The sequence below is a fragment of the Poeciliopsis prolifica genome, unplaced genomic scaffold (assembly GCF_027474105.1).
Source record: "Poeciliopsis prolifica strain line A6 unplaced genomic scaffold, Auburn_PproV2 SCAFFOLD028, whole genome shotgun sequence".
Taxonomy (NCBI): domain Eukaryota; kingdom Metazoa; phylum Chordata; class Actinopteri; order Cyprinodontiformes; family Poeciliidae; genus Poeciliopsis; species Poeciliopsis prolifica.
This window is the reverse complement of record NW_026562403.1, coordinates 2,998,002-3,024,523: the sequence shown is the minus strand read 5'-3', so window position 1 is coordinate 3,024,523 and position 26,522 is coordinate 2,998,002. Positions and strand designations below refer to the sequence as shown.

At 36.4% G+C, this 26,522-nt stretch overlaps 1 protein-coding gene across 1 annotated transcript; it reads right to left on the bottom strand.

Moving 5' to 3' along the window:
- Positions 1 to 5,996: 5,996 nt before the first annotated feature.
- Positions 5,997 to 25,662, bottom strand: tmem161b (transmembrane protein 161B). Its single transcript, XM_055049112.1, has 12 exons — positions 25,436 to 25,662; positions 19,510 to 19,613; positions 17,163 to 17,243; positions 15,929 to 16,026; positions 15,667 to 15,823; positions 14,917 to 15,068; positions 14,777 to 14,837; positions 13,562 to 13,702; positions 12,107 to 12,220; positions 10,513 to 10,687; positions 9,746 to 9,842; positions 5,997 to 9,646 (listed from the first exon to the last, which is right to left on the bottom strand). Exons 1-12 carry the CDS (start codon positions 25,436 to 25,438, stop codon positions 9,351 to 9,353), a joined length of 1,479 nt encoding a protein of 492 aa, XP_054905087.1. The 5' UTR covers positions 25,439 to 25,662; the 3' UTR covers positions 5,997 to 9,350.
- Positions 25,663 to 26,522: the final 860 nt, after the last annotated feature.

Sequence of the window (26,522 nt, the reverse complement as noted above, 5' to 3'; positions counted from 1 at the left end):
ATATGTCTTTAAAGTTTTTTTTTTAAGAAAAAGAAAACTTTCTGAAGTCAGCTAAAAAGACTGTCAGTATGAAGCCCTCAGAGGTTTGTTAGAGAACATTAGTGAACAAACAGCAGCATAAAGACAAACAGGTCAAGCTGTGGAGAAGTTTAATCCATTGAATGAAAATGGAAAGAATGTGGCACAATTGAAAGCCTGGACACAGCTGCCCACCTGAGCTGAAAAAGTTTCCAGAGGAGCCTAAAGCACTGAAATCCAGTCCTGGAATGAAGCAGAAAGATTTGCCTCTGCAGTTTTCCGTAAGTCACAAAACAAAAAAAGAGTAAAAATGTAACGGAAGGAGCTCTGGTCAAATGAAGCCAAAATTGAATATTTCGATCTACATCCAGTACGCCAAGTGTGGTAGAAAGCTCACACCCTATAAACACCATGCTCACTGTGAAACATAGAGACATCAGCATTTTGCCGTTTTTCAGCGAGGACCAGGAAGCTGAGCAGAGTTGATGGGAAAATGGATGAAGCTAAATACAGGTCAGTGTTGCCAGAGACCGCAAAAGACTCCAGACATTTGTGGATGGTCACCTTCAAGCAGAACTCAAACCTTAAATATCCACCTCAGGATAAAATCGAATGATTTTGATCAAAGCATGCCCATGATTAACATGGCTCAGGTTGAACCACATTAAAACACATCTTTTCAGTCTGAATTAACTTTTGCTGTTTTTTTTTTAAATGTACAAAAATTCCAGTTCATTAATCTATAAAACTGGACAATATTACCTGGAAGTCATATTTACTTGATATGTTTCCTTTCACACATTATTTGTGTTATTTTATTACTCAAAACCATCACAAAATATGTTTAGGGTTCATGAGTGTAACATCAAAAAATGTGAAAAACCTTAAGGGTCATGAATGCTTTTGCAGGGATTTTCATTTACCAAAAAGCATCCAAATTTTAAATACAAAGAATATTAATCTGTCCTTGATGTATCTGCCTCCCCCCCCAAAAAAAAAAAAAATACACTCTCATGTCTGTCCAACAGACAATGCTGCAGGAGGGAACGGACAATCAACATGTGTCTGCAGCACGACGGGCTTGTTTCTGAGTGTCCAGGGTCAGCCTCCCAAGGGACAACTCCAAAGGACTGCAGTGACCTGCCAACACTTCTCCCCTGACATGCTGCAGCGAGAGGTCAAAGACAATATCTGAGGTGGCGGCGGATCAATGTTTAACCTTCCCACATATGATCGGGATTAGGGCAATTGGCCTATTCATATTTTGTCTAATGTTCTGATGACATTTTATTTTTCAAGGAAATGCGTTGCGTTACTTTGAAGAAACCAGAACTATTTAAGTTATATTAATGAAGCAGTTTGTTTCTTGTGAGTCAAGACCAAAGATATGAACAGAGGAAAGCAGATATTCTAAATTTGTTCCCTTACCAACACCAACAAGGTAAAATCTTGCATATAAACATACACTGATATATGAATCACTGATATATGATACACTGATATATGAATCTAAATAAAAATAGAGAGAAAAATAAATCAGTCGGTGGACAACTAAATTTAGCTGGCCTATAGAACTAGTTCTGTATATTTTCTATTTCATAATTTCCAGACACCTAACTATGTGCATAAATCAGAAACATCAGCTGACTTTAAAAGCTATGTGAACCAGAGGTTTAACTACTATATGAATGCAAGCTGCATTATTTTCCTAATAAAATATGACGGTGAAAATTAGCTCCACCAAGCTTGAAGGAGAGAAACGGGGAAAAAAAGCAATTGCCAGTTCTACATTTTTCTTAAAGTGTGTGTGTAGAACAATATGATTTTTAAAAATATTTATTATTGATATTGTATTGACATTGGAGATACCTAAAAGGGAATACCCCCCAAAAGGCGACACTATGTGCACACTGCACCACCTTTGTTCTAGTTCAAGTCCCGCATTCACTAAAGTGCGAAAAATCCTCCTAATGAACGGTCATCCAGAGTGCTGCATAAACGACAACATCACACGGCGCTTCATATCAAAGATCCCATCTACTCTCATCCTTCCACTGGCTCAATCCGAGGCCTGTTCTCTGGACACATTATTACTGTCATCATTTTAACATGAAAGGGAGGAAACAAGTGCTGCACCACTACCAAGGAGACACCTTGATCCCAGAGCATTTGCATTCGCCACCTTGTTCCGCCTGATGTGTGAACGAGTTAGCGCTGGGCTCTGTGATTGGCCGGCGCTGAAAAGCAGAAGCAGACACTCTGCTAATGCTGCATATGTTGTTTCCCCTTCCCCCCTTTCTTCCACACTGTGTCACACTCAGGCGGTGGCACTAGAGGGCAGTCCACCCTGTTGCTTTTTGTTGTGGAGAAGGCAGACAGTGTTGGACTCACACTGAGTGAATGATCTTTTAAAAATATTTTGTAGGTTTTTTTTTTTGTCAATTCCATGAAAAACTAGTCAGGAATTTTTGGAAATCAGTGGTTTGACATTTACTTCTGGACTGGACAGTTTATCCTCAGTTGAGCACTGAAAAGGAAAACTCATCAATTGGTTTACGTCAATTGGAAAACTCTGTTTATACAACCTATATTCACGTTGCATAAACTAAGAGAGGTGGGCAACAAGGATGCTTTCCAAAAGCGTCCAAAGAAAGCCTTTTATTTTAAAGAGATAGGATAATGCTCTCTCTCACATACACACAGCTGGACTGTTGCTTTCTGTCTGTGGTGCAGTCATTCAGGAGGCTGCTGCTAATTAAAGACACACAACAATGAAGCGTGGAAACCCCAAAGCAACAGTGTTAATCAAAGAAAAAAAAAATAATGTAAGAGGAGTAGTGATCACAGAGAGGGCAGCCGGCCATTTCACCAAATCAAAGTGGCGATTTTAATCTAGTTTATAAGGACTTATTGTGCACTTCTGTCCCCGTCTGGCAGAAGTTAGTTCAGTCTGAGACAAATCCAGAAAGCTTTTATACTGGATGAGTGTAAATAGGTCCTGACATTAGTTGGGAAAGAAGTGTTTGCTTCAACATATTTGTTTATATTAAATTACCATCAAACACTCTATTGTTTCAGGTCATGTAAAAATATTCCTCTGTTGACTTTGCGTCATAACTTTTGTTGCTCCCAACCATTCAAACGCAAAACAAATACAATTTAATTACTGTTTTATATACAACATTGAAATGTTTTTTTTTAAAAAAACAAAACAGTCATGACATTTATTTTCAAGTTTTAATATAAAGCTCCTGTCATTTTATGTCAACACTCTCCAATACTTTCTGCCTGTTGCCAACAGCTGGCATTACTACTTTTCACTAATATCTCCTTTACTTGTTTAAAAATACTTCAGCTTCTATTAAAATGTTTAAATACATTCATCAGTTGACTATAATTATTTTTGATTTCTTTTAGCAACCTTTTCTGCCGTATTTCTCTGCATGTTTTTTTACAGAAATGTGTGAATGTGACAAATAAAAAACCTTGAACCTTCTATATTTTACCATTAAATGAAATGTCCACTGTGGATTTTTCACTTGTGTTTGTCATTCATCATTTAACATGAATCTGTTCCAAGTGTGGTTTCTTTGTTACTCAGAGAACGTGTGAATAATCTGAAAATGGTTTGACCTTTTTATCAAAACTTTGTCATGATCAATATTTTTCTATGCACATTTAAAAAGGTGGAGTTGTGGAATTTTGATGCGACTTACAATTTACATTTGTTCTAAACAGCACACTTAATTTGAAATTTGCTGTGATGTTTAGAAAAGAATAATTGATGATGATTGCTATGATCTTCTGTAATTGGCGTGCTATTATGAAAAAAAAAAAAAGCTTTTTCTAAAAAATCTTTTCACTTGCTTTTAATTGAAGGTATCAATGAAGAGGAAAAAAACACCTAAAACTAGGTCACAGGAGGTCAAGCAATGTAAAGTGCTCTCTTTTCGGCCATTCACGGGAGAAGGTCAGGTCAATCATGTAAGTATGGCAGCAGATTCTCACAATCAACATCGGGATGGGTTAGCCCTTCTGTGCTAGACAGAAAGCCCGCTTTTGTAGCGTCGACCCCTTCAGAAGCTTCTCGGTTCTTCGGCTGTGTTGTGGCAACGGATGGGTGGGGGTCTCTGGTCTACGAAGAGGGGCCCTCTGTGAAAAGGCCCCACTCAAGAGGAATAAAGGAGCCTCTCCAGTGGTTTGTTTTGGAGGCTGTCTTATTGATCTGTCTACCTATGAATGAATGCATTGGCCCAGTTTTCCCGCTCACAGCTACAATGGCACTCGGCCTGTATTAACTGCCCCGACGTTATTCCCAGAGAATGGCGCACATTGAGAGGAGTTTTGGGAACGTTTGTCGTTTCATCCCTGAATCCACAAACCTTTCCCCGGAGAATGGAGACGGTTAACAAGGAGAAGTAAATAAATGACTGCTGACTGCCAAAATCAATATTATAGATTCGACAAGAACGTGGAACAGTTCATACATACAAAGACCCTGAACCACAACAGCCACTTCATTTTCCTAACTGAACATTTTCTTGTTTGAGACCTTGGGATTCTGTACTAAAAACTGGACTTTTAAGTGCCATTATATTATTCCCAAACTAGGAGTAAAAATCTTTTCAGAATTTAGTTTTTCTCTTGGCTGTCCTACTTTCCTTGTTGCTCACGAACATGGCCATGGTCAAGATGTGCCTTAAAATAAATTGTTGTTCGAAACAATTAATAATCCAAAGAAAATGAATATTGGAGGTTTATTCTGTTTTTACCATCCTATGTTTTTGGAATAATAAACTCAAGTTTCTGTCCATCCTTATTTGTTAGTTCCAGGTCTTTTAAGCTATTTAATTATTGCTCTTGACTCCAGAACGTATGTAAGCAAGTAGTCATTCCTTGTCGACGTTCAATAACTAAGAAGGATCAAAACCAATTTGTCTTATTTGTAAAGCATGTTCTCTTGTCTTTCCCAGTTTAATAAGTAGCAATGTGGCACAGACCTCTATGTCTCTTTGCATTTTTATGCTATAGGTAAAAGGAAAGGCATTACTAGGCACTTCAATACACCAACAGTGCTGGAGACATTAATTGGCACCTCTACCAAATAGTCTTAACATAATGTTAAGACATTTTTTTTTTTTTTTTGCAGTAGAATAATTTTATGCACAGATAATCTTGTTACCAGGCACAATGAGGAGGATAGCTAACTCTCCAAAGATTAGAAAGTTTGAACAAAAAAACACAATTTGGGTCTTAAATCTGCATAACAACCGTAAATAAAAACTGTCAATAATAATGTAAAAAACTTATAACTGTAAATGGGAAATTTTCTTCACCTGGAATTGTGTGCAGTCACACAAAAACAATTGTACCAAGTGTTTTAGAAAGAAAAGCCTATTCCAGTGGACCCCTAGCGTTTGTTTGGAGTTGCTACTGAACAGAAGCCCACTGTAATATAGATGTGATGGTATTAACAAATGAATGTGTTAGTGTTTTACCCATCCTTACCAAGGATGTCAGTGACATGTCACTATTGTGTCTTCAAATATTTAATTAGTAAATTAAACAAATGTGAAGAATATTATATTTATTCTTTACCTAATTTGGCCCAAGGGAGCTTCTGTGAAGAGGCAGAAAAAAGACCTCATGCCAGTCCTTTGATGCTTATGCTGCTTCTTAATTACTTTTGTAGTTGCTGATCTTACAGACAAAATAATTAACAGTATATTTTAATCATCCAGACATATATTTCCGTGGTCATTTGAATTCAAGGGTTAAAGTGGAAAACAACACATTTCTAACTTCTGTGATGGTTAGTGTCCTTTTAACTAAAAACATCTCACCGTTTGACCTTGATTTCAGTTCAAGGTCAAAATGAAACACATTCTGAAAAAACATCCTACAATCTTTCTAATAATCTCATGCGTGATCCCCAGTTGGAGTGTACAAGACTAAAAAAAAAAAAAGGACAAAGAACATAAAGAACATAATTTATTTAAGACAAAATCTAAAGCAGAAATAAATACACAACAGAACAACATGTGTTATTTTAGTTTGTGAACCCAAGAATGAGTAATAAACAGTTACAGTGGTAAAAAAACTGAAAATATCAACCTCTGTTCATCTGCACAGTGGATTCTAAAAATATCCAAAATATTATTTTCAATTACCCAGACCAGGCTATTGAATAAAAGGTAATCTCTCACAGATTTGTCAAACACATAAAAAAGCAAAAAAATAAAATAAAATTGAGACTTTAGCCGTTGTCCACTTCAACAACAAAATGAACAGCTTACAATTCAAATTAGAAATGTTTGCAGACATAAGTAAATAAATATTTTTTAAAAAGTAGATCAAAAAATAGATGATTATGACAAATATGATTAGTATGAGATTCAGATTAAACACATTTGACAAGGAATGAATTTGAAAATCGCAGGGAAGTAGGTGGAAGGGGGTTAAATCAACTCAAATCAATTTATTAAAACGCAATCTAAAAATCAGGCAGGATTGATACATTCACTATGTGCATATTCTCCATCATTTCAAACAGATACAAACAAAAGCTAAGACTGAAAATCAGGATTTTAAAAATGATATGGTGTTGCTGGAATATGTGGCTGTATACAAAACCGATGCCCGGAGTTCGTAAACTCCAGCTTGATCACGCATTAAGCCCAAAGATAAACAGCTGAACCAAAGAAAACGGTCATTTGAATCAACCTGACACAATGTGCTCTACATCCATAATAACACTGGGCAAGTGTGTTGGCCAGTGAGTCAAAAGCACAATGATTCCTTGTGCGCATATTTATATGTTCCTACTGACGAAGAACAATCCAAAAAGACTTACTGAACTCATGTAGTTCTTGTGTGAACCACAACCAATAATTCCCAATGTAACAAGTCAGATGAAGGCTGAAACTGAAGGCCGCAGAGTTGTAGTGCAGTTTCACAAAGTAGCAGAAATAAGACCTTCAGCAACAAAGCACAGAGTAGTTGGGTGTTAGGACCCTTACTTGGCACCATTTTAAGAAAAAATTTTTAAAAATGCACAATTAAATGTTTGAGATAAAAAAAAACAAACTATGTCATCTTAACAGCAGCTGACTTCTCTTCATAACAATGCCCTTTGAGTATACAGCTGACGATCAGCAGTGAACACATACCAGCAGAAAGACAGGGGTATAAGCCGTTACCCCGACTGAGCCCCACACACACTGAGTCCCCTCACACACCGACTACAATGGCTCAAGTAAAACCATGAAGGTAAACTATAAACAAGACAAACACACCAGAAATCCTTCCATTTTGAAATTCAACTTTGTCCTGCATGGCGAGCTCAGTCAGCCGACTCTAAGCACATCGACTTCAAGCTGAGGAGAAACGATCTCATGTCTTCTGCGAGTCCAGCTCTCGTTCTCCAACTCTAGAAGCCTGAGCTGGACTACAGCACTTCCGAGCAGAAATTCACTGGTCCTTAATACAACGTTTTAAGACTATGTGAGACATTTCAGGTACAAAATAAATAATAATAAAAAACAGGTAATTTTTTTTTAATAACGCAAAACTTTAAAGAGACTTCAGGAGTGAAGAACAACTCATAACCCTGTTCTGTTTCCTTTTGGTCCCAAACTCCTTCCATGTACTTAACCATAGAGCAATGGTTTGTTTCTTTAGGTAGTTAATTATAAAGAAAAATAAATGCCAAACAAATATAATTAAAATAAATCCAATTTCCCCAAGATTGTGGTTCATATCCCTGTGTGGGTCATTTTGGGTCTTTTAAAATTCGACACTTTATGACCTCAGATTAAACCAAAACTGTGAGCAACCTCCAGCAGAAAGCTAATTAATAGCTTTATAGTCATAACACATTTCCTTACAGTAGTCTGCGAGTAGATTGTAGAACACTTATTTAAAACCGCTGGTTGTCAAAGCAGGTACAAAATGTCCCCATGCTGAACACAAACTCACGCATGGTGTTTGCAAAACATCCCGAGGTAGACAACCAACTTTATTATCCAAAAAAGGTTGGGAACAAAGAGACCAAACCTATAAGACCCGGTGGAGAGGAGAAATGACCTGTACAAGACGGAACCAAGCAGTGAACAAAATCAGTTTCTAAACAAACAGAAAACACAAAAATGATAAGGAAAAGAAAACAGTCTGATTAGAATAATCCAGATATTCTGTGATTTAAGTGCAGTTTCTTTACAATCCACCAATGGGCATTTATTTCCTTCGACAAGAATATTTCCAAATTGAAAAGTTAGTCAGTGGGAACTAAAAGAGGACAACTCACCTGTCTTTTTAATGAACACTTTTCTCTAAACATTACTGTGGATTTCATATGAGTGGCAGTAATGCTGGCCAGTCCACTAAGACTTAAACAATTAGCTTCAAAACAATCAGCTAACGTCAAATATATTTGACTCCGATTGTTACTCTTGAAGAGCTGCATGTCAAAATAGATGTTGAAGAAAAATGATAAGTAATAATTTTGTAATTATTCTAATCAATATGTTTGAATATCTTAGTAGAGGGGGAGCATCAGGTTTCAGATTTTAAATAGATTTTGCGTTTTTTTCAAAATTTTCAAGTTAAATCAGTAAAATTGTAGTGATTTTACTTTCATACCAGTAAAATCGCTAAAATGTGCTACGATTAAAAGAATGACCTGGCGATCATTGAAATCAGAGATAATTTAAAGAAAATGATAACATTAAAATTAGTACTCTAATTGACTTCTTGGAAAGCATTAAAGGAGCTGCATCATGTTTTAATTATAGTTAAAGATATCTGAGAATGTTTGAAATGACCAAATAACGGCATGTAGCTTGCAGTCACTAAATGGCTTTTGCCATCAGTTTCTATGGAGAGAAGCAGAATTGCATGAAAGCCATTTTTCCATTTCCTAATGTCAATCAGAATCTCTGATTATTTTATTGTGTAAAATTAATAAATCTGTCTGTCGAGTTTTTACGTCACTTTACCGATGACACTGACTTATTAACCTCTCATTGTTTAATGGTGAGCCTTGTAAAGACTTAGAGCTTTTGCTGCTCAAATTAATGAAAAACATCACTTCTATGCAAGTTAAATCAAATAAGAGTTCACAGTCATCTATGGAGGAAGCACTGGGAGTAAAACCAAGAGCTCTGATGATATGATCAGTTGTTCTGAGGGGGTCAGAAACATGGAGGAGAAGGAGGAAGAGTTGTGGAGCAGAGTCATGAGAGGGCCCCTGCAGCCCCCCCCATTAAGTCCTTTTCAGACCTTGTCCAGAAAAGCAGGGGTTTAAATGCCACATTTTGGGATTGCTGCTGATGCTATGCCGCCATGAGATACTGATGGTAGAAGAGGCCAAAAAGAGAGGTGGAGAACAGACAGGCAGCAATCCACCAGGTGAAGAAGGAGAACAGGCCCCTGAAAAGTAAGGGGCTAAAAACAGTTCGTAAGCCCCCAAGAGCCATTGAGAGTTGGGCCACAGATGCCCGGGCTCCAGTTTCCACCACTGTGTCTGGTTTTAGAGGTGCTATTTGTTCTGTTCCGATAACAGAATCAGAGTTTATCTCATGGAGGCAAGGCAAGTCTTCTTCAGGATAGACCCACCAGGAGTGACCACCTTTTGCAAGTGAAGAAAAGAAAAGGGAAAAGAATGGCTTGATGTTATAAAAAGCAAAGACTATTCAACACAAATGTAAAATACAAAGGAGTGACTCACCTAAAGTTTTTAGCAGCAAAGTTGTATGTAGCAACATCACCAGTGGTGCCGCATACTGTAGTGCGATTACGCACAAGTAGTAAAAAACACGTGCAATCTAGAGAAGGAAGAATGGCATTAGTTCAGAATCTTTCAGATTTTTTTTCTTTTTTTTTTAAAATAAAAAACTGTTGCAAGATGAAACATTTCCAAACATTCAACATTGTGAATCCAACATTGTCATTGGCTGACTTTTTGAATTTCTGAATGGCTGATTCTCGGTCAGGGCCAATGAAACTGAAAATTATACCATTTTAGTTAACGGTGAATTTTCTAAGGTTCCTCAATATTTAAAATTATTTTAAAATAAAAACTAAAAAATAAGTTAGAACAACGGCAACAACAAATAATCTGATTGGTTAGTTCCTAAAACTGTAATGTAAGTTAAAAAAAAAATAAAAAAAATATCTGAAGACAGGACACATTATTCAACACATCTCACACCTCAATGTAAATTGGTGGAATTTAAAGTAGTAGAATTTTTACATCTATAGTTATAAAAGAAAATGCAAAAGCATAATATTTGTAGGTTTAAATAAAAAATATTACATAGTACATGACAACCATTCTGAACTAAAACTATAACTCCAGAAGACAGAACTGTTCTTCAATATTTAATACTAAACAAGGTGCCAAGTTTAGATTATCTTAAATAGTACAATTTATAAAGAAAATAGCTTCAGTGTTGTAGTTTAAAAGAAGCACAAAACTATGAACAAAGTCGTTACCATCTTCTGCAGGTCAACTGTACTTATCCGTCCTGCTTCCTTCTTCATCTGGTCCACACCTTTCTGTGCCAGATTGAGGTAGGCCTGCAGGTGATGTCTCATCATGACGAGTCGGAGCACACACATCAGTATAATAACCCATAACCGCAACGAATCATACGTCTGCTCGCTCATCCTGGCATTAATGGGAAGGTGAAAATAAAGGTGGAGAAACAGGGGCGGGGAAAAAAAAAAAAGGCATTTTTTTCTGCTCCACAAACTTAACGCATCGTGAAAGCACCATCTGGGTGGTAAGCAGAGGAACAGAGACAGGAAGAAATGACAAGGGGAGGAAAAAGAGCCACAAACAGCTCAGAAGAAAAGGCAAGAGAGGGTGAAATTGAGGTATAAAAAGGTGAAAAGGGGGTAGTGTAACATGAAATTAAACTTAATCAGGTTTGACCTTGATGCGCATAAAGGCCTATGTCAAAGGCAGAAGAAAGTTAGATACACGACAGACTCAAACAACAAGTAGAGGATAACATCTTAGAATTAATGATGAGAGAGAAGTTAAAAAAAAACAACTTTCTTTTTGTGGTGAAGACAATGTATATGTTGCTGTCACTTCTTTTATGAACTAAACACAGCACTTCCTTTATCCCGCTGTTGTAAACTTTTCAGCTGTTTACTTTGGTTTTATGTATTTTCTTTAAAACACAAAGGTAAGAGGTTTTTCCAGCAAGATGTTTGACTTATAAGTGGTGGATTAGTAAAAAGTTTGAATTAAAGTATCTCATTTGCAGAGTGAGGAAATCATTGTGGAGAGATTTGTGAAATAATGCCAAACAAAGACATAGTTGAAGATCAAAAATAGATATTTAAACATTACCATGGTTTTATTGTTTGGCTTGATAAGCATCCATGACCTCATGTTGTAGTTTAATAAAAAAGTTTTCAAAATTAGCAAAAAAAAGTACAAAAGGACCTAACTTAAAACACAAAACCATAAAAAAAAAAAAAAAAAACATTAATGATTTCTTTAGAACTGATGGACAAAATGATCTGCAACCTGTCTTACTGTAGCATTATACCGTTCTTCTATTGCATGAGACTCTCTGCCACTAGGCTACTGCTGACACAGCATGGTGCTGCTGTGGAACGGTTATGATGACAATCCAGATGCTGGTTATTGGACTAACACAAAAAATGGAAAGATGACAAAAAGATGGCAAGTTCACCACATCTTCTATGTTTGATGTTGCTTTTTCAACAATATATAAACAGCCACCACTTTTAATAATTGAGCATATGGTGACGGAGCTACTTGGTCTATGTATTTGTGCTTTTTTTTCAGAAAAATAAGGACATTTTTTTCTACTTTTATAATCACAAACCAGATGTTGGTTCAATAAAGTATTGATTAACATCTTAAGTTTACATTTAAAGATAACTACAAACACCTTTCTTATGAGCAAAAACTTATTTTTGCTCATATAAAAACTAGACGAGAATTTCACATTCATACGTCAAATACCACACAGTTCATATTATATTTATGAGGAAAAAAATGCTACAGCATATAGTATAGTATGGTATACACAAAACTTTTACTTACAAAGGCACGCTCTCTTTCCCAAGAGTGGGATTCAATATGTAGTCCTTGGTAATGGGTTTCACCCATAGCAGGACCATAATGAGGGGGGAGAGGAAGTTGATATAAAGCAGAGTTCTGTGAAACAATTAAGAATAGAAGCAGAGACAACTCAGTACCAGTAAGCTTTACTCCAATGTTTTATCATTTTCAATTAAACCAACCTGAAGTTATACATTTTTAACCCTGATGTGAAGTTAACATGCAACCTTCCCTGAAAGAGGTGACAATATTACCATGGCAAAAAGTTTTGAGGGTACTGGAAATAATCCCCTCTGGTTACAAGGTTTGACAAGGTAAGCATTTGAAGGGAAGAGGAAGCCATTTTGGAAATGCTACTATGCCAAAGTGGATTATGTGAATGTAATGTGCTTTCTGCTCAGCAGCTCCTATCATGGCCAGAGACATGCCACCCAGAGAGTTTTTATCCAGAAAAATGTCCAAACTGAAGATATCTTCATCTCAGTCAGAGTGATCTCTTGTATCGCACATGTCCAGAACAACATAAGACCTTTCTGCTTGACTGTTCAAAATATAATCATTTGATCCTGGGGACTGAATGGGTGACCAGTCTGAACAGTTTTAAGGTCTACGAAAACAAACAAGACTAGTCTAAAAAGCTTACACCAACATCAGCAAGAATTATTTTTTTTTTTTTTGCTTATTTGTGCCCTTCATGATATTTTTTTCAGCCAGATAAGTTCCACAGCTAAACAGGTGGTAGTGCTTAATTAATACATTTTATTAGTTTTAAATCCAAAAATATTAAACATGGAATTGATACATTACTTCTCTCTTTATTTTAACTTTATGGAAGAAAGAAACACTTTTATTAGGAGCTAGGACACCTACCTCCTAGGCCTACAACTAACCAAAATGTGGTGAGCATCACATCTAAAACTTGCATTTCAGTTCACTTTAGATTTGCCTAATTCAAGACAAAACACAGTAACAAAAAGAAGAAGAAGAAATACTGGCACAGCAGGGGTTCACCGTCTAATCTTCCTGCTGTTTGATTTCATTCGCCACAGAGTTTAACTGGGTCAATGCACCACAGAGAACTGCACCCGGTGTTCATAGGCTCCTGATATCCAGGCTCACATTTTACTGTGGCAAGTTTAGACTTCTATTAGTTCTTTACCTCCTCAGTGTTTCACTGTTTGTGCTTTGGAGGCCCAACAGATGTGTCATTCAGGTCACAAATTGTGCCGATCCAATCACTATATATACATATATTAATATAAAATAAATAATTGTAGTTTTTTAAAATTTAATTTAACTATTTTTATTAACTGAATAAAGAATGGATAAGTAGGGTATTAAAATTGTCAATGAAGAGTAACTGAATGTTAAAGAAGAAATACAAAAAAAAAAAAAAGTCTCCTAATGCAGAGAAATACAATATGGCAAGACACTCACTGCGTAAATTTTGCTGTGGTTAGGTTAAGTGCATCTAGGTGCATTTGGGCCAATCGTAGGCCAGGGAACGTTAGAAATGCTCCAATCAGAGAGCAGAGCAGGGCCAAGATCAGCTTGAAGGTGAGCTTAGATATGGGGCCCCTGTGAAAGAGAAATGACACAAAAGCAAATGAAAGGAAGTTACAATTCAAAGAGGTCATCTTCCAAATGATCGTAATTTCAACAAACAGCAACACAGCTATGAAGAGAAGACTTGGTTAGACAGCAGCTGTACACAAACACAGCTGGCAAGAACAGCCATATCCATGAGTTAAATATTTGGCAACAAATATAAACTCCAGATTCTGAAGATAATGTGACAGCAGTAAGAAATGTAGGTGGAACCAGTTCAAAACCATGAGCACACGGCTTGTTTAAAATTAATTTCAATCCTGACATAGAACCAGATGAGAAATGCTGAATCAGATTGCTTGGTCTAAAATATTACAGGTGTGCGGAGAGATAGATGTATAAGCATTTTTAAATGCTTAGGGACGGGGATGCTGACGTTGAACCAAACCTTGAACACCTGCCGAATACAAACTTGCTGAACAGAAAACAGATATTTACTGTCTGAAAAAAACAACTACGGTATTATGATACAGCTGCATAACTCCGAGATTATCTCTTTTTGGAAAATGTGGTTAAAGAATATTTGTCCAAAATTTGTAAAAAAAAACAACAAAACAAATTGTTTTATGTTTCAGAATCACAGCTAGAGTCCAAAGATATCGCAGTAAAAAATATACAGAAATTCTAAAAAACAAAAAAAATCAAGCAGCTTAGTCATAGCTTTTCAGCACATTTTTTATACTGTTTTATGAATATGAAAGCCTTCAGTACAAACATCAACTCACTCCTCATTAATGATACTGGAACCAATGTGCATATCATCCTGTGTCCACAGTCAGAGGAGCTAAGTATGAAAATGGTTCTGTTGAACTTTTGCCAAGACACCATGGCATATTTCAAGAGACTGAGGTGAGCCCATGTTTTAATGGACCATCAAACTGGATTTAGAAGTTAAATCCCCTATGTAATTTTAGGGGAGCAGTAGTAGGGCTTTTATTTTTACTATAATGTGGAACAAATACAGCAAATACTAGTGTTATATTTGTTTTTCATTAAAACCCCTTAAATCACAACTATAAGCATAAAAATAAGTATTGTACTTACTGTGATTCTAAGCCCTGATGCTCCAGAAATTGTTGAGCACTGTCAGAAAAGTTTGCAAAACCTAAGAGTGAAGAAACAGTGACTTACAAGTGACAAAAAGTTGTCAAAGCTATTTGTAAGAGCAATAGTGGTGCACTGACCTGTCTCCAGACCAAATTCCAGGTAGTTTTCAGTAACAATGAGAATGATCATAGCTTTGACAAAAAAAAAGAAAGCAAATGTGATGCAGAGGGATCGTTCGCCTCCTTCCTCCAGCTTGAAGTAGTGGGCCGTGAGGGAAAAGAGGATTTTACTATGAAGAAAAAGTCAAGGAAATTAACTGAAATGAAATGCAAGTACCTAAATAACTGATATTTTTGAACTTACAAGTCCAGTTTATAAAAATGTCACAATTATATGGTATTATAGAGCCTTGTGAATGTATTCACACACCTTAAACATTCTGTCTCAAAATTATAAACTTCAGTATGTTACTTTGAAATTGTACATCATAGGCCAAAGCAAAAAAGAAGAAACTGTGGTGTGCATTTGTATATTTTTCTAGGTGAAATGTGGTCAATGACAAGAGCACCTGTAAACAGCAATGGCTGTAGACAGGCACCAACACCCCTCGCGGCCCCACTAAATCAGTCAACTGGGTTGTGAAAATGGGCCCTTCAATCTGCGACACAGGCCGAGTCTGGTCAACAATGTGTTATTTTACAATCATTCAACATAACAGAAAAGCAGGAGAAAGGTAAAGTCAATGATGTGACATATTACTTTATTGTATTTGTGGTGTTTATTGTAGGAATAAACTGTGGCTTTTAGCAGGGTATCTATTGGCACTTATTCACATGAATTTCCAATTAAAAATAAGGAGCAGAACTGAGAGCATGATGTAAGGATACATGACAAAGGCGAGTACAAGTAGGCACCAGACCACACTGATGTTCATCTCTCCAGAGGGCTGAGCAACGCTGTAGTAAAGCTCTGTGATCAGATACACTGCAGTAGATGCTACTGTGAAATCCACCAGCCACTGGAACTCAGGGAAGTAATACAATGCTGAGGGGGAAAAGAAGACATTTAAAAGTTTTGATTATGAATGGATTGAGTAGAAACTTTCTCTTGGACAATATCTCTTGGACTTAGAAATATTTGTAAAAGTACCTAACGTGTCGACTTCTGTGATGCATTTTGTCTCCAGCTGCAGGTCTATGTCCTTTGGAACGGTTAGCGGTTTATTGTCTATGTGACCATTGTACTTCCTAGAGGAAAATAAGGGAACAAAACACCAAAGTACAGGGAAAAAGATCTACAGTTTTATAAGATATACAGATATTCAGAGCCACACATTGTGGTAGAAAATGGCCACCTTGAGTGCAACTATAATAATTCAATTACCTTAGCATTATCTGATCGAGAGAAATGTTTTATCTATCAATTCATGAATTAAAAAAAATAAAATAAAATTCTAACCTAACAAGGCCATCAAACAAAAAGAACAGTTAGCAGCCTCTCTTATGTTAACAAGGGGAGGGACACACGGACAGCTGGAGAATAGAGACCTGCTGTTTATGTCCTGGATTCAGACATACAATACCACCATAAGACTCAAACGACAAACAAGCCAGGGACAGATTTCATCTATGAGACACCTGACAGAAAAAAGTAAGATTGACTCCATCTCTGTCTGAGGGAGTCACTCTGTTAACAGAGGATGGAGTTCCATGGAATGAGTTGAAAAGGACAGTGGTTCATTTTTTTAGGGAATTATTGAGCATGTGGTGCTCGAGAGACCTGACCTGACCCACACAGTGTCAGAGAAAAGACGACAGAAACGTCTCAAGTTCAGATATAACATGGCAAGGATTAACTTAAAGATGAATCTTATTTTTATACACACTTCAACAGGGGAGTACAAAGAAAAACAGCTAAAGTTACAAGTTAGACGTGTGGTGTAACTTTTGTCAGCATCATTTTTAAGCAAAGCATATTCTGAGTTGCAAAATAATCTTAAAGGAAAATCATTTTCCAGAATAAAAGTCTGATATTTGATATTTAGGCAACTAAAGTATTTTAAACCATCATGTCTCAAAAATAGCATAAAATGTAGCAATCCCATTCCCTCCTCAGAAGAAGGACCTGCTTTTCTTGATCAAAACAAGATGAATTGCTTTAAACTCTAATAAAGTGCTGTAAAGATGAAACAAAACAACAAAAAATAAACTGTCTCTTCCATCGGATTTCAAACAGTCCTTAAAAGCCAAACATCAACATTTTTTTCTTGACACGAGTTTGCTTTGTATCCATCCAAATCATCTGCATTCTCAAAAAAAAAGGAATACTTTTGTACTGTCTGAGTGTCTTTACACTTTCAGAATTCCCCCAAAAATTGTCTTACCTGTCTTTCCTTTTCTGTCCCTTTTGTTTCCCAGCCAAGTTCCTTAACTCATCTTCCGTGGGGTGCTGATACCACCGCAGACTGTGAAGAAGATAAAAGGACGGAGACATTTTATCAAACAGTGAATACAGCAGTAAAGAGGTACAAAAAGCAGGTATTTTTGTGGAGATGGATAAGAAGAAACAAACTGAAGCTAAATTTACTCAAACTATGTGACTGCTGAGGTGTAAAGAGTAAATAAATATGGCTGTGGAGTACAGCTTGGATTTAAGAAAACTATTTTAGAAAGACTCAAATAGTAACCATGTGTAAACGGTAATTTTGTTTTATAGAAGAGGTAGATTTCTCCCACTGTTATACATATTCAGTTCCATTTAGATCCATCCTCACAGCTATGTTCAAATCCCACGGACAACTTTAGACTATAAGAGGATTTATGTTGCTCAATTTTCCTGTTAACAGCTTATTAGCTATGAAAGCATATTCACATGAAAAAATGCCATTTCTACACTGTATCTCTAACAATGCTATTTATCACGTCAAAAAACGTGTGAGTATTTTATCCATTGTGATCAGTTAGCTTCAATAATTAAACTTCAAAAAAATATTCATTTAGAAATGTCTTTTTGAGGAAGACTCGTTCTGTAACACTCATTGGCCATGATTAGAGGCCCTACTGTCCTTTGCTTCAGATTTTCTGTACTTTTCCAGACTTTCCATATGATTTTGGTGCTCAGTCTTTAAATATGGACCCCATAAAACTACACAAGAATGGATGGGTGCACTGATAAATGGACACATGGATGGACTGATTACAAGATGAACAAATAGGTGGACAAGAACAGCAATATCAATGGACAAAGATGGACGACTTGAGTCATGGATGGAAGAAGTGATTGGATAAACAGAAGAATGGATGAATAGATGTGTAAACAATTGACAAATTGATGCATGGGCATCCAAGACACAGCTCTGTCAGGCCATGTGTCAAATCTGTACAGGTAAGTTTCAGCAAATCAAGGAAAACGGTGCATAATTTCTTGAACGTCACTCACACTATAAACACACTTTGTACATGTCACCCAGAAGCCTTCCAAGAGAGAAACCTGGCTTTTCTCTTCTGGAGCATTGGATGATACTTGAAAACCAAACTTAACAGTGAAGGGTTGATAACCACCATGTTTTGGAGCAGTGAAGGTGAACTGTGATGTGCATTACCACAATTAAATATTCCTGAAGTACAGGCCTATTATTGAGTTTTGTCAAAGTTCACATTGTATTACCCATCCAGTCAAGATTTAGTGAGTCATGTTCAAAACTTTCACAGCACGTTTACATTTATGCAAGCTTAAATGAGGTCTACTGAATGACGGCAGTGAGGAGAATATCATAAGATAACTGGTTATCAAGCCATCCCGACACACACTCTGGTATTGTCTTGGCCACATGTCTGCCACAGACAGTAAAATAAATTGACAGAAGCTTAGCCAGCTTGCTAATGTTATCATCAAGCAAATTAATGTGGATAAAACTGTAAAAGCGACATGTTGGACTATCCAGGAAGATAGCCAAGCAAGGAAGAAAGTCAGACAGAAAAGAACAATTTGAGCCCCCTTAAGATTTTGAAATGGCACTTAAGTAAAAAGTCAGACAGTTCATAGAGACAAGGCTTAAATAATTGTTGTGCAGGATGCAAGGTTATATGGTTAAAGTGCTCAAATCTAAATATTTACTTCTGCTGACCCCTCAATAAAATTGTGACTTACCAACTTCATAAGGACATTTGCTGATTTTAAGAAATTCCAATCTTTTTGTGTTATGTATCGACAAGCCTTACATACATACATACAACTGTCAGTAATACAATTTAACTTGTTAAATAGTATTACTTTCTCAGATCATAAATGTTCTGCAGAAGAATTAAAATCAATGTCAATATATAGCGATTAATGTCCTGCAAGGTGCAAATAAAAGCAAGAAGAGATTTTTCTTTTAGTGGACACAACACTGAGAGGCACACACATTTTATTGTTTCTTCCTGGAAGATTCAAACCATATCCATATGTTTGTACTTAGACATTTTGTGGTTAAATATTTTGTGTAAGATAATTATACCATGGTAGCATAGTTTGCCATGCATTTCAAGGGATGGTTAAGTAAACATGCAGCAAATAATATAAAGTAATAAATGCTTTTCAATTTTGACAAGGGGAAAGCTAGAGACACACCAGCTGTTTGATTTTTGTTGGTTCTTTTAAAACAATTTTAAATGTGCAAAGTGTTTAACTTTAATTGATGTAAACTCTCATCAGATGGATCAGGCCTTTTATAAATGATGATACATTACCTGCCACTGCACAGGAGCCATCTTGCGAAGGAATAATGAGGTAAAATTTTCTGAATTACACTGGCCATTATCATGGTAACCACCAGCTGCACACCAAACAAAGCCTGTGAGAAAAGACAGTAAATACACTTGGTTATTAATTTAAATGGTAACGACAAATATGAATTATCCTCTAAAGAAACATTAACTTTTAAATGTTCTTCAACTCTTTTGGTGTGGCTATTCTCAAAAATACACTTAACACACAAAGGGTTTAAAAACACCCACAAAACTAAAAGCCAAAACAATAAAAAATATAAAACAATATAAAAAATTGGTTGAAAATTTTCCGTGAGCAGTTTGTGTTCATCTACCATCAACATAACAGGGAAAATTAACAACTACTTTCTTTTTTACTTCAAAATATAACTCACAAGTACAGACATAGGATGTTGCGCCATATCTTCAGCAGATAAAATGAGTAGGTACCGACTTTCTGCTGACAGCAACTTCACAAGACAGTCTTCACTTCGACAAGAAATATAGTGGAGTTTTAATATCATGAGATCTTGTGCCAAAGAAATTCCTGCTAATTTGTCAATGTTTTTTTTAAGGCACCAGTGTTGATGTGACATTTCCCGAACTTCTCTTTATTGAGCTAGTGACTTAAAGTGACGGGTCTGGACAGAAAGTTGAAGACATTCAAGAATTTGCTTCAGTGTCCTAAACAATAGGTCTAGAGTTTTCTGCAAAAGGGACTGAAATGACCTAGCTTGAGTTCATTTCCAAATCCAAATCATGCAGAGACTAAAACAAAGGAGCAAGTGGAGATTATTCTGCTTTTCTATAACAAAACACTTTTTTATACATTTACTTGTATATGGTTGTGGAGATGCTTGTCAAGAGTGACTACTGGTATCTTAAATACCACATCAATTTAGCTGCTCAAGTGCAGCATTATTTTTTTTTACCATTATGCCGATTATTATAAGCCCAGAAATGTCACACACCTGGTAATAATGCATCTAAATGCATAATTTTCCTTCTCTGTCAAGCTTAAACTTACTGAGCTTATGGAAGATGTCAAGACCTGAAACAGTAACTGTTAACAAAACTATGCCAATAAAAAAGTCCAAAATGCAACAAGCTAAACTAACAAAACCAGATTTCACAAAATCCTGTCATCTTTATCAATAACAAAAGAAGATCCTTCAAACATGGTTTCAATAGCATCAAAGCAGCTTCACGTTTCATAATACATAAGTGTTGCATTTTCAGAAAATTTAAGTTCTCGAAATTTTTCCATCAAACTATTGTGTGGCACATATTTCAAAATGTCTCTTGGCCAGACACAGCTTTTATGGTTGTTATCCAAAGATTTAGCAACAAAAGGGGCTCAATTCCAACCCAGGACCCTCAGATCAATATTCACTTAGGTTTAAGAGGCCAGAATCATTCCCATCAAGCTGTGCTTTTATCCAGCTGCTGTTGGCTCAGATCTGTTGGTGGGTTTCTCTTTGGCAATCGGTAGGAATCATTTATATCTTTTCCTGCACACACTTCAGCAAAAAGACCAATTAATCCATGATAAAATGTTTTCCTTTTCAAGGGGGTGTCCTACGGCTGCAGTGCTTGAACTGGAGCCAGTTAAACTACACTTAGAAAGCCATTATCTGAAAAATCCTGTTGCTTCAGCGTTTTCTTCACATCATGACCTCAGTCTCTGTAATTCTAAGTAAATAAATTCCTTTCAAATAATTCAGATATCCTCTGTAGTATTAACTACAAAGCTGGGTTTCAGAATAAGACATTTTCTTGATCTCTAGCTGAGTGGTGACATTAAGGATCCTTGTTACTTTTTCTGTATTTATGCAGAATACAGAAAACGTATTCTATTCTCTGTGTCAGTCCGCCTGGCACTAAGGTGCCAGATAGACCTTTATCAGAATGTCAACATACAGTTAGGGCTGAAACGATTCCTTGAGTGATACAAGTATCTCGATTATCAAAATTCCTTGAGGAATTTGTCTCAAAAGCTTCGTTAAGTTATGTTTTATTATTTAATACACCTGTTGCGGCAGGGTTATGACTTGCGTGTCACTGCGGTCTCACTTCTGCCTAAGTTGTTGACGAAAGCTAAATGTTAGCAACATAACGTCCAGTTTTCAAGTTTGGCCATGGTGATTTTCTTGATCGGTGATAATGTCTGGATCGTTGTTGTTGGTTGGGGGACCTATAAGCATCCTTAGAATGACTGGCGCAATGCCTGGAGTACGGCAACTTTTACTCCTCCCAGTGCTGCTCCCTGTTGGCGGTTCAGAGCACTGCAGGTGTAGTTATGCAGGTGAGCGCATAGACTGTGCATTAGATAATTAATGTGTAGCTTTACGGACAAACCAGAAAATTTGTTTCATATCATCCCGGTCTCAACACATGTGAGGCGGAACGCATCGTGGCGGTACGTAGCTGGTAGATGTGTCTCTGTGTGTGATGAACGAAGGTGTCAAATCCCGTCGCTAACATAAACACAAAGGCTACAAATGTGTGGGTAAGGTGAGAGCTCATTTATTAAATTGACTGAAGATGAATAGAAAAACAAAAAGCAGGGACATCTTTTTATAGGCATATTTGTGAGCCTGCTGCTTTATTACTAAATTGATATAATTTCAGATCTTTGTAGAACTTTTCTTCAGGTTAACTTGGAAAGTGAGCTGTTATTGTTACAAGTCAGTTTTCTAAACTACAGAAAGGTTATTGTTCGGGAAGCTCAAATGTGAAAAATTGGACTGATGTTGATATGCAATAGTAATACTGCTGTTATGTCAAATTTACCAATGTTTTATTTGAGCTTTTTGTTAATCCGATTATTTGATTAATTGCAAGAATAATTGATAGATTACTTGATAACTAAAACATTTGTTTACAAAAGCCCTACATACAGTAAAATAAATATGTTGAGTTCTTTGTTTCCAGTGATCTGAAAACCCAAACATATCATTACTTATTTGCCTCTAAGGTGACAAACATAATGGATACAGTGAAAACCCAGCGCACAGAATAATCTGAGTAACAATTTACAACAATACCAGTGTGACATAGAAAGTGACAAATATATTGAGGACATAAAAGTGTGAGTTATATTCACTCAACTAAATTTTGTAAAGGTCATAGGGAGCCACAGTGTTGCCCAGCAAGGGGTGAGCTCCAAAACATGGAGTCAATACATCTCCAGACATACTGCAGGAGAGGGTGGGAGCAATTTATGTTGCAGTTATACTCCCTCATACTTGACGCGTGACCAAACACAACCTGTCTGAGTAGAGACATTTCTTCATCAGAGTAATGGTCATGCTATATAGGTCAAAAGCAGACAGTCTTCCTCAGGCGAATGCTGACCATTCTCTGTGGGGACCTGCAAGGATCTCAGACCTAGGGGAAATTGACCCAGCATGTACTCCCTTATCTTGCCCAGTCCGCTTGACCCCCTCCACATGACAACCAAATGAAATCTGCAGGGGGTAGGGTTGCTGGAGCTGCAGTGATAACCACCATCTATCTATAAGTGCTGGATGAAACTAACTTTGTAAGCTGTAAAACATATATTGACTGACAGCTGTCTAGCATCATTCAGCTCCACTTCTCCTGGGTTTACAGATGATCAATACATATCAGGGCAAAAATGAAGGAAACCACTAAACGCTGTTGCCCAGACTCCTGTCAAATAATATTATATTTACCCCAAATCTATTCACATACTTAATTTTTTTTTTTTAAATAGCAGAGTTGGGTACCAGGGCAGTTATTCATCCAGCAACCTGTTGTGTTTTTAAGTGGAAATCTTTTTTAAAGTTGGAAGGAAATTTAAAAATATCACTTGATAATTATGTGTGACTGAAATATTGAAGATTAATACAGAAACACCAACTATAAAGTCTTAAAAAAATGCAACCATTTTAAAAAGACTAAGCAATGGTAAGACTAGTGGGGGCACAAGTAAAGCCTGGTGGCTCGCCAGGCTTATAATATACTGGGAAAAACCCTGAAGTTTGACGATTTGTTTATTGATTCAACACAAAGGTCCAACATTATGATGAGCAACTGACCCTGATGAATGAAGTTAGACATGTTATCCGTCTACTGCATTTCCCACTGAAGAAATGTTAGAAAAACATCTAGATAATAATTGAGTCCTTAAATAATATAGGCTTTTTATTAATATTATTTTAAGCTGTTCCATAGCTTAAAATGATAAGCTCTGGAGCTTATTATTTTGGCTGGTATAACGCTTGTTATACCAACAAGCGTTCATATATCTGTGTATGGAGATGTATAGAGAGTTAGTGAAGGCATTTTGGAATTAAATGCAAAAAATTGTGAATACATTAGTCACACAATAAGTATAATAAAGATAAACAGTATCTCTAGATTATTTAAAAAACATATAATTAAACATAATGGTAAATGTGCACACGCAAGCTTTTTATCATCAAATTTAAACTGCGAAATGCAACGTTTGACTAAAAGGTTTTAAATAATTATAAGACTAAGTACAATATGACAAAGGCATTATTAGTTGCCACCTGTAAAATGAGTGTTTAATATATTGTAGCAATTATTGGAGCATAAAAGACAATTGTTGATAACAGTTTTTACAGATGTTCCCATTTCAAATTCCATCCTTCTTCTAGACTCAAACTTTAATGGTTCTAAACTCTTTTCTCATCCAGCAATGAAGTGTAATCCAAAACTGGACTATGAATTTATGCAGATATTTTCACAGTAGTAAGACTGAACTGTAAACATCAATGTCTGTAAGAAGAAAAACAGAACAGCAAATAAAGAATGGGTGGATTTAAAACTTAAGGATGATTGGGATAACTGATGGATCATTGTATACTATATTTATTCAATGGTTTAGTTTAAACTCTTCCTTCTCATGCTTATTCAGACTTGGAAAATATCTAAATCAGCCTGTGTATTAACCCTGTGATTACAAACTTAAGGGGAATGACAGGATTAGTCAAGTCTGTGAGTTTTCTTTTTTTACTTGAGATGAATAACGAGTGTGTATAAAAGTCACTCTTGCTTTTGTTTTTTTGCAACTATCCTATAGCATATTTCTCATTGATACTTTTCCCATAAAACAATTTTGAACTTCTTAAAAAAACAACTAAAAAAAAAACATATCATAGAACTACTAAAAGATTTAGTTTGTTAATTATCCAAATCATGGTATTTATACTTGTTTTTATAACTATGTTTGTATGCAGGTAAATACAAATTGGGTAAGTCGTTCTATTTAAATATCTGTCACAAGTTTAGAAATAAATTACACCAAAGTTAGGTGGGTCAAATGATCCTGACAGTCAACCTGAGGGCGTCCAGAGGTCAAACCGTGCAGGTCAGGTGAATCAACACAACCTTCACTACACAGCTTTAACCTGAGTGACAAGCCAAATGTTTACCACTAAGTTGATTTTGTTCTTGCCATATTAATAATCTTATCTTAATTTTCTAATTCTGATCATTGGCTAAAAATATGTCTTTCAAGTAACCTGGGCTCCTTAACTGGCAGCTTTTTTCATGTTAGCTAACTGCAATTAGCAAGGTAAGAAGTATATTGATATGCTGGTTTAAGTGTGATAAATTTACCGCTTCAGTAGTATAAACGAAGCCTGCCCTGTTTCTTAGCCATAACAGACCAACGCATAACTTATTGATACCTAGAACAAGCTGATAAAGCAACAGATACAGACACCTGCTATGGCTAACAAGCTGTGCTAAAATGAGACCATTTCTTTCACAAATATAATAGCTAACATAAACGAAACGACAAAACCACTACAGATATCTCAATACAAGAGAAATATGTCCATTTGATGGACCATCAGTGAACCACTACAGTAAAGTGAAAGCATTGCGTTCAGTTGCTTGCTGACATACTCACCATGTTGATGAAGTGCTGCTAAAACGGACTCTACCCCAGCAACACACAACACCCCTACTCCGAAATCAAGTAGCGAGGAGCACATAAGCCCTTCTTTCGATGGCTGTGCACAGAAATGAAAGGGCTCCTACCAAAATAAAACGTGTCTCTCTATGTCTTCAAAGATAGGCTTCATCGTCAGAAAAATCAATGGATTCAACCTCCCCTCTCAAGTATTTTCAACTGCAGTAGAGGTCACACTGAAACTCTGGGTGAGAAGGAGTCCTCGGATTTGCCTGTGTGAAAAAGCGCCACTCTAGACAACAACGGCATCTTCACTTCATTAAGGTACTACAATCTCCTGCTATATTAGAAATCTTTGGATATTTTTAATACGCGATTGTGTAGTTTATTTAGTCAAAAGTATTATTTGTGCTATTTAACACAGGCGTGAGCGAGATGCCTATGGTGATTCAGTAGGACCGCCTCAGTCAGGAAGGACCAACAAATCATTAGCATACATGACAGATTTGTAGTTGTTTCTAGGCACAACAGAGGAAACGGTGTATCATGCGCTATTTAAAAGAAGTAACATTTCCAAGATTACCTGGACACACAGAACTACGTTACTATTTTAAACTGATGCAGAAATACCCCAACCTGATTTTACACTGTAAAATAGCAATTAGAATTATGACTGAGTAAAAAATCAATTTACCTTTGCATGTTTTTTTTTTTCTTTTGAGGTTTTTATTTAAGTAAAGAGCTCTGTTTCACTTCAGAGCCAATCATTTTCAAGGAGTAAGGCATACCAAGCCAAAGACCTCTAAATCTTAAAATATGAGATTTAAAGGTCCACACTTAAATGCCAAACAGAGAATCTGCAACTGAACAACCAATTTATATGTTTATTTTATTGACATAGAACCACCTGGGTAGGCCACTATTTTACCATCAGAACTGCTTTATTTTAGCTGAGATTCAACAAGGTTTTAGAGTTTTTCATTCTCACTGACATAACATGTACTTATTACAGGTTTGTCTGCATAACTGAAGATCTGTGTGGTTTACCTCTGTTTCCTTGAAACATCAGCTACATAGTACTTCT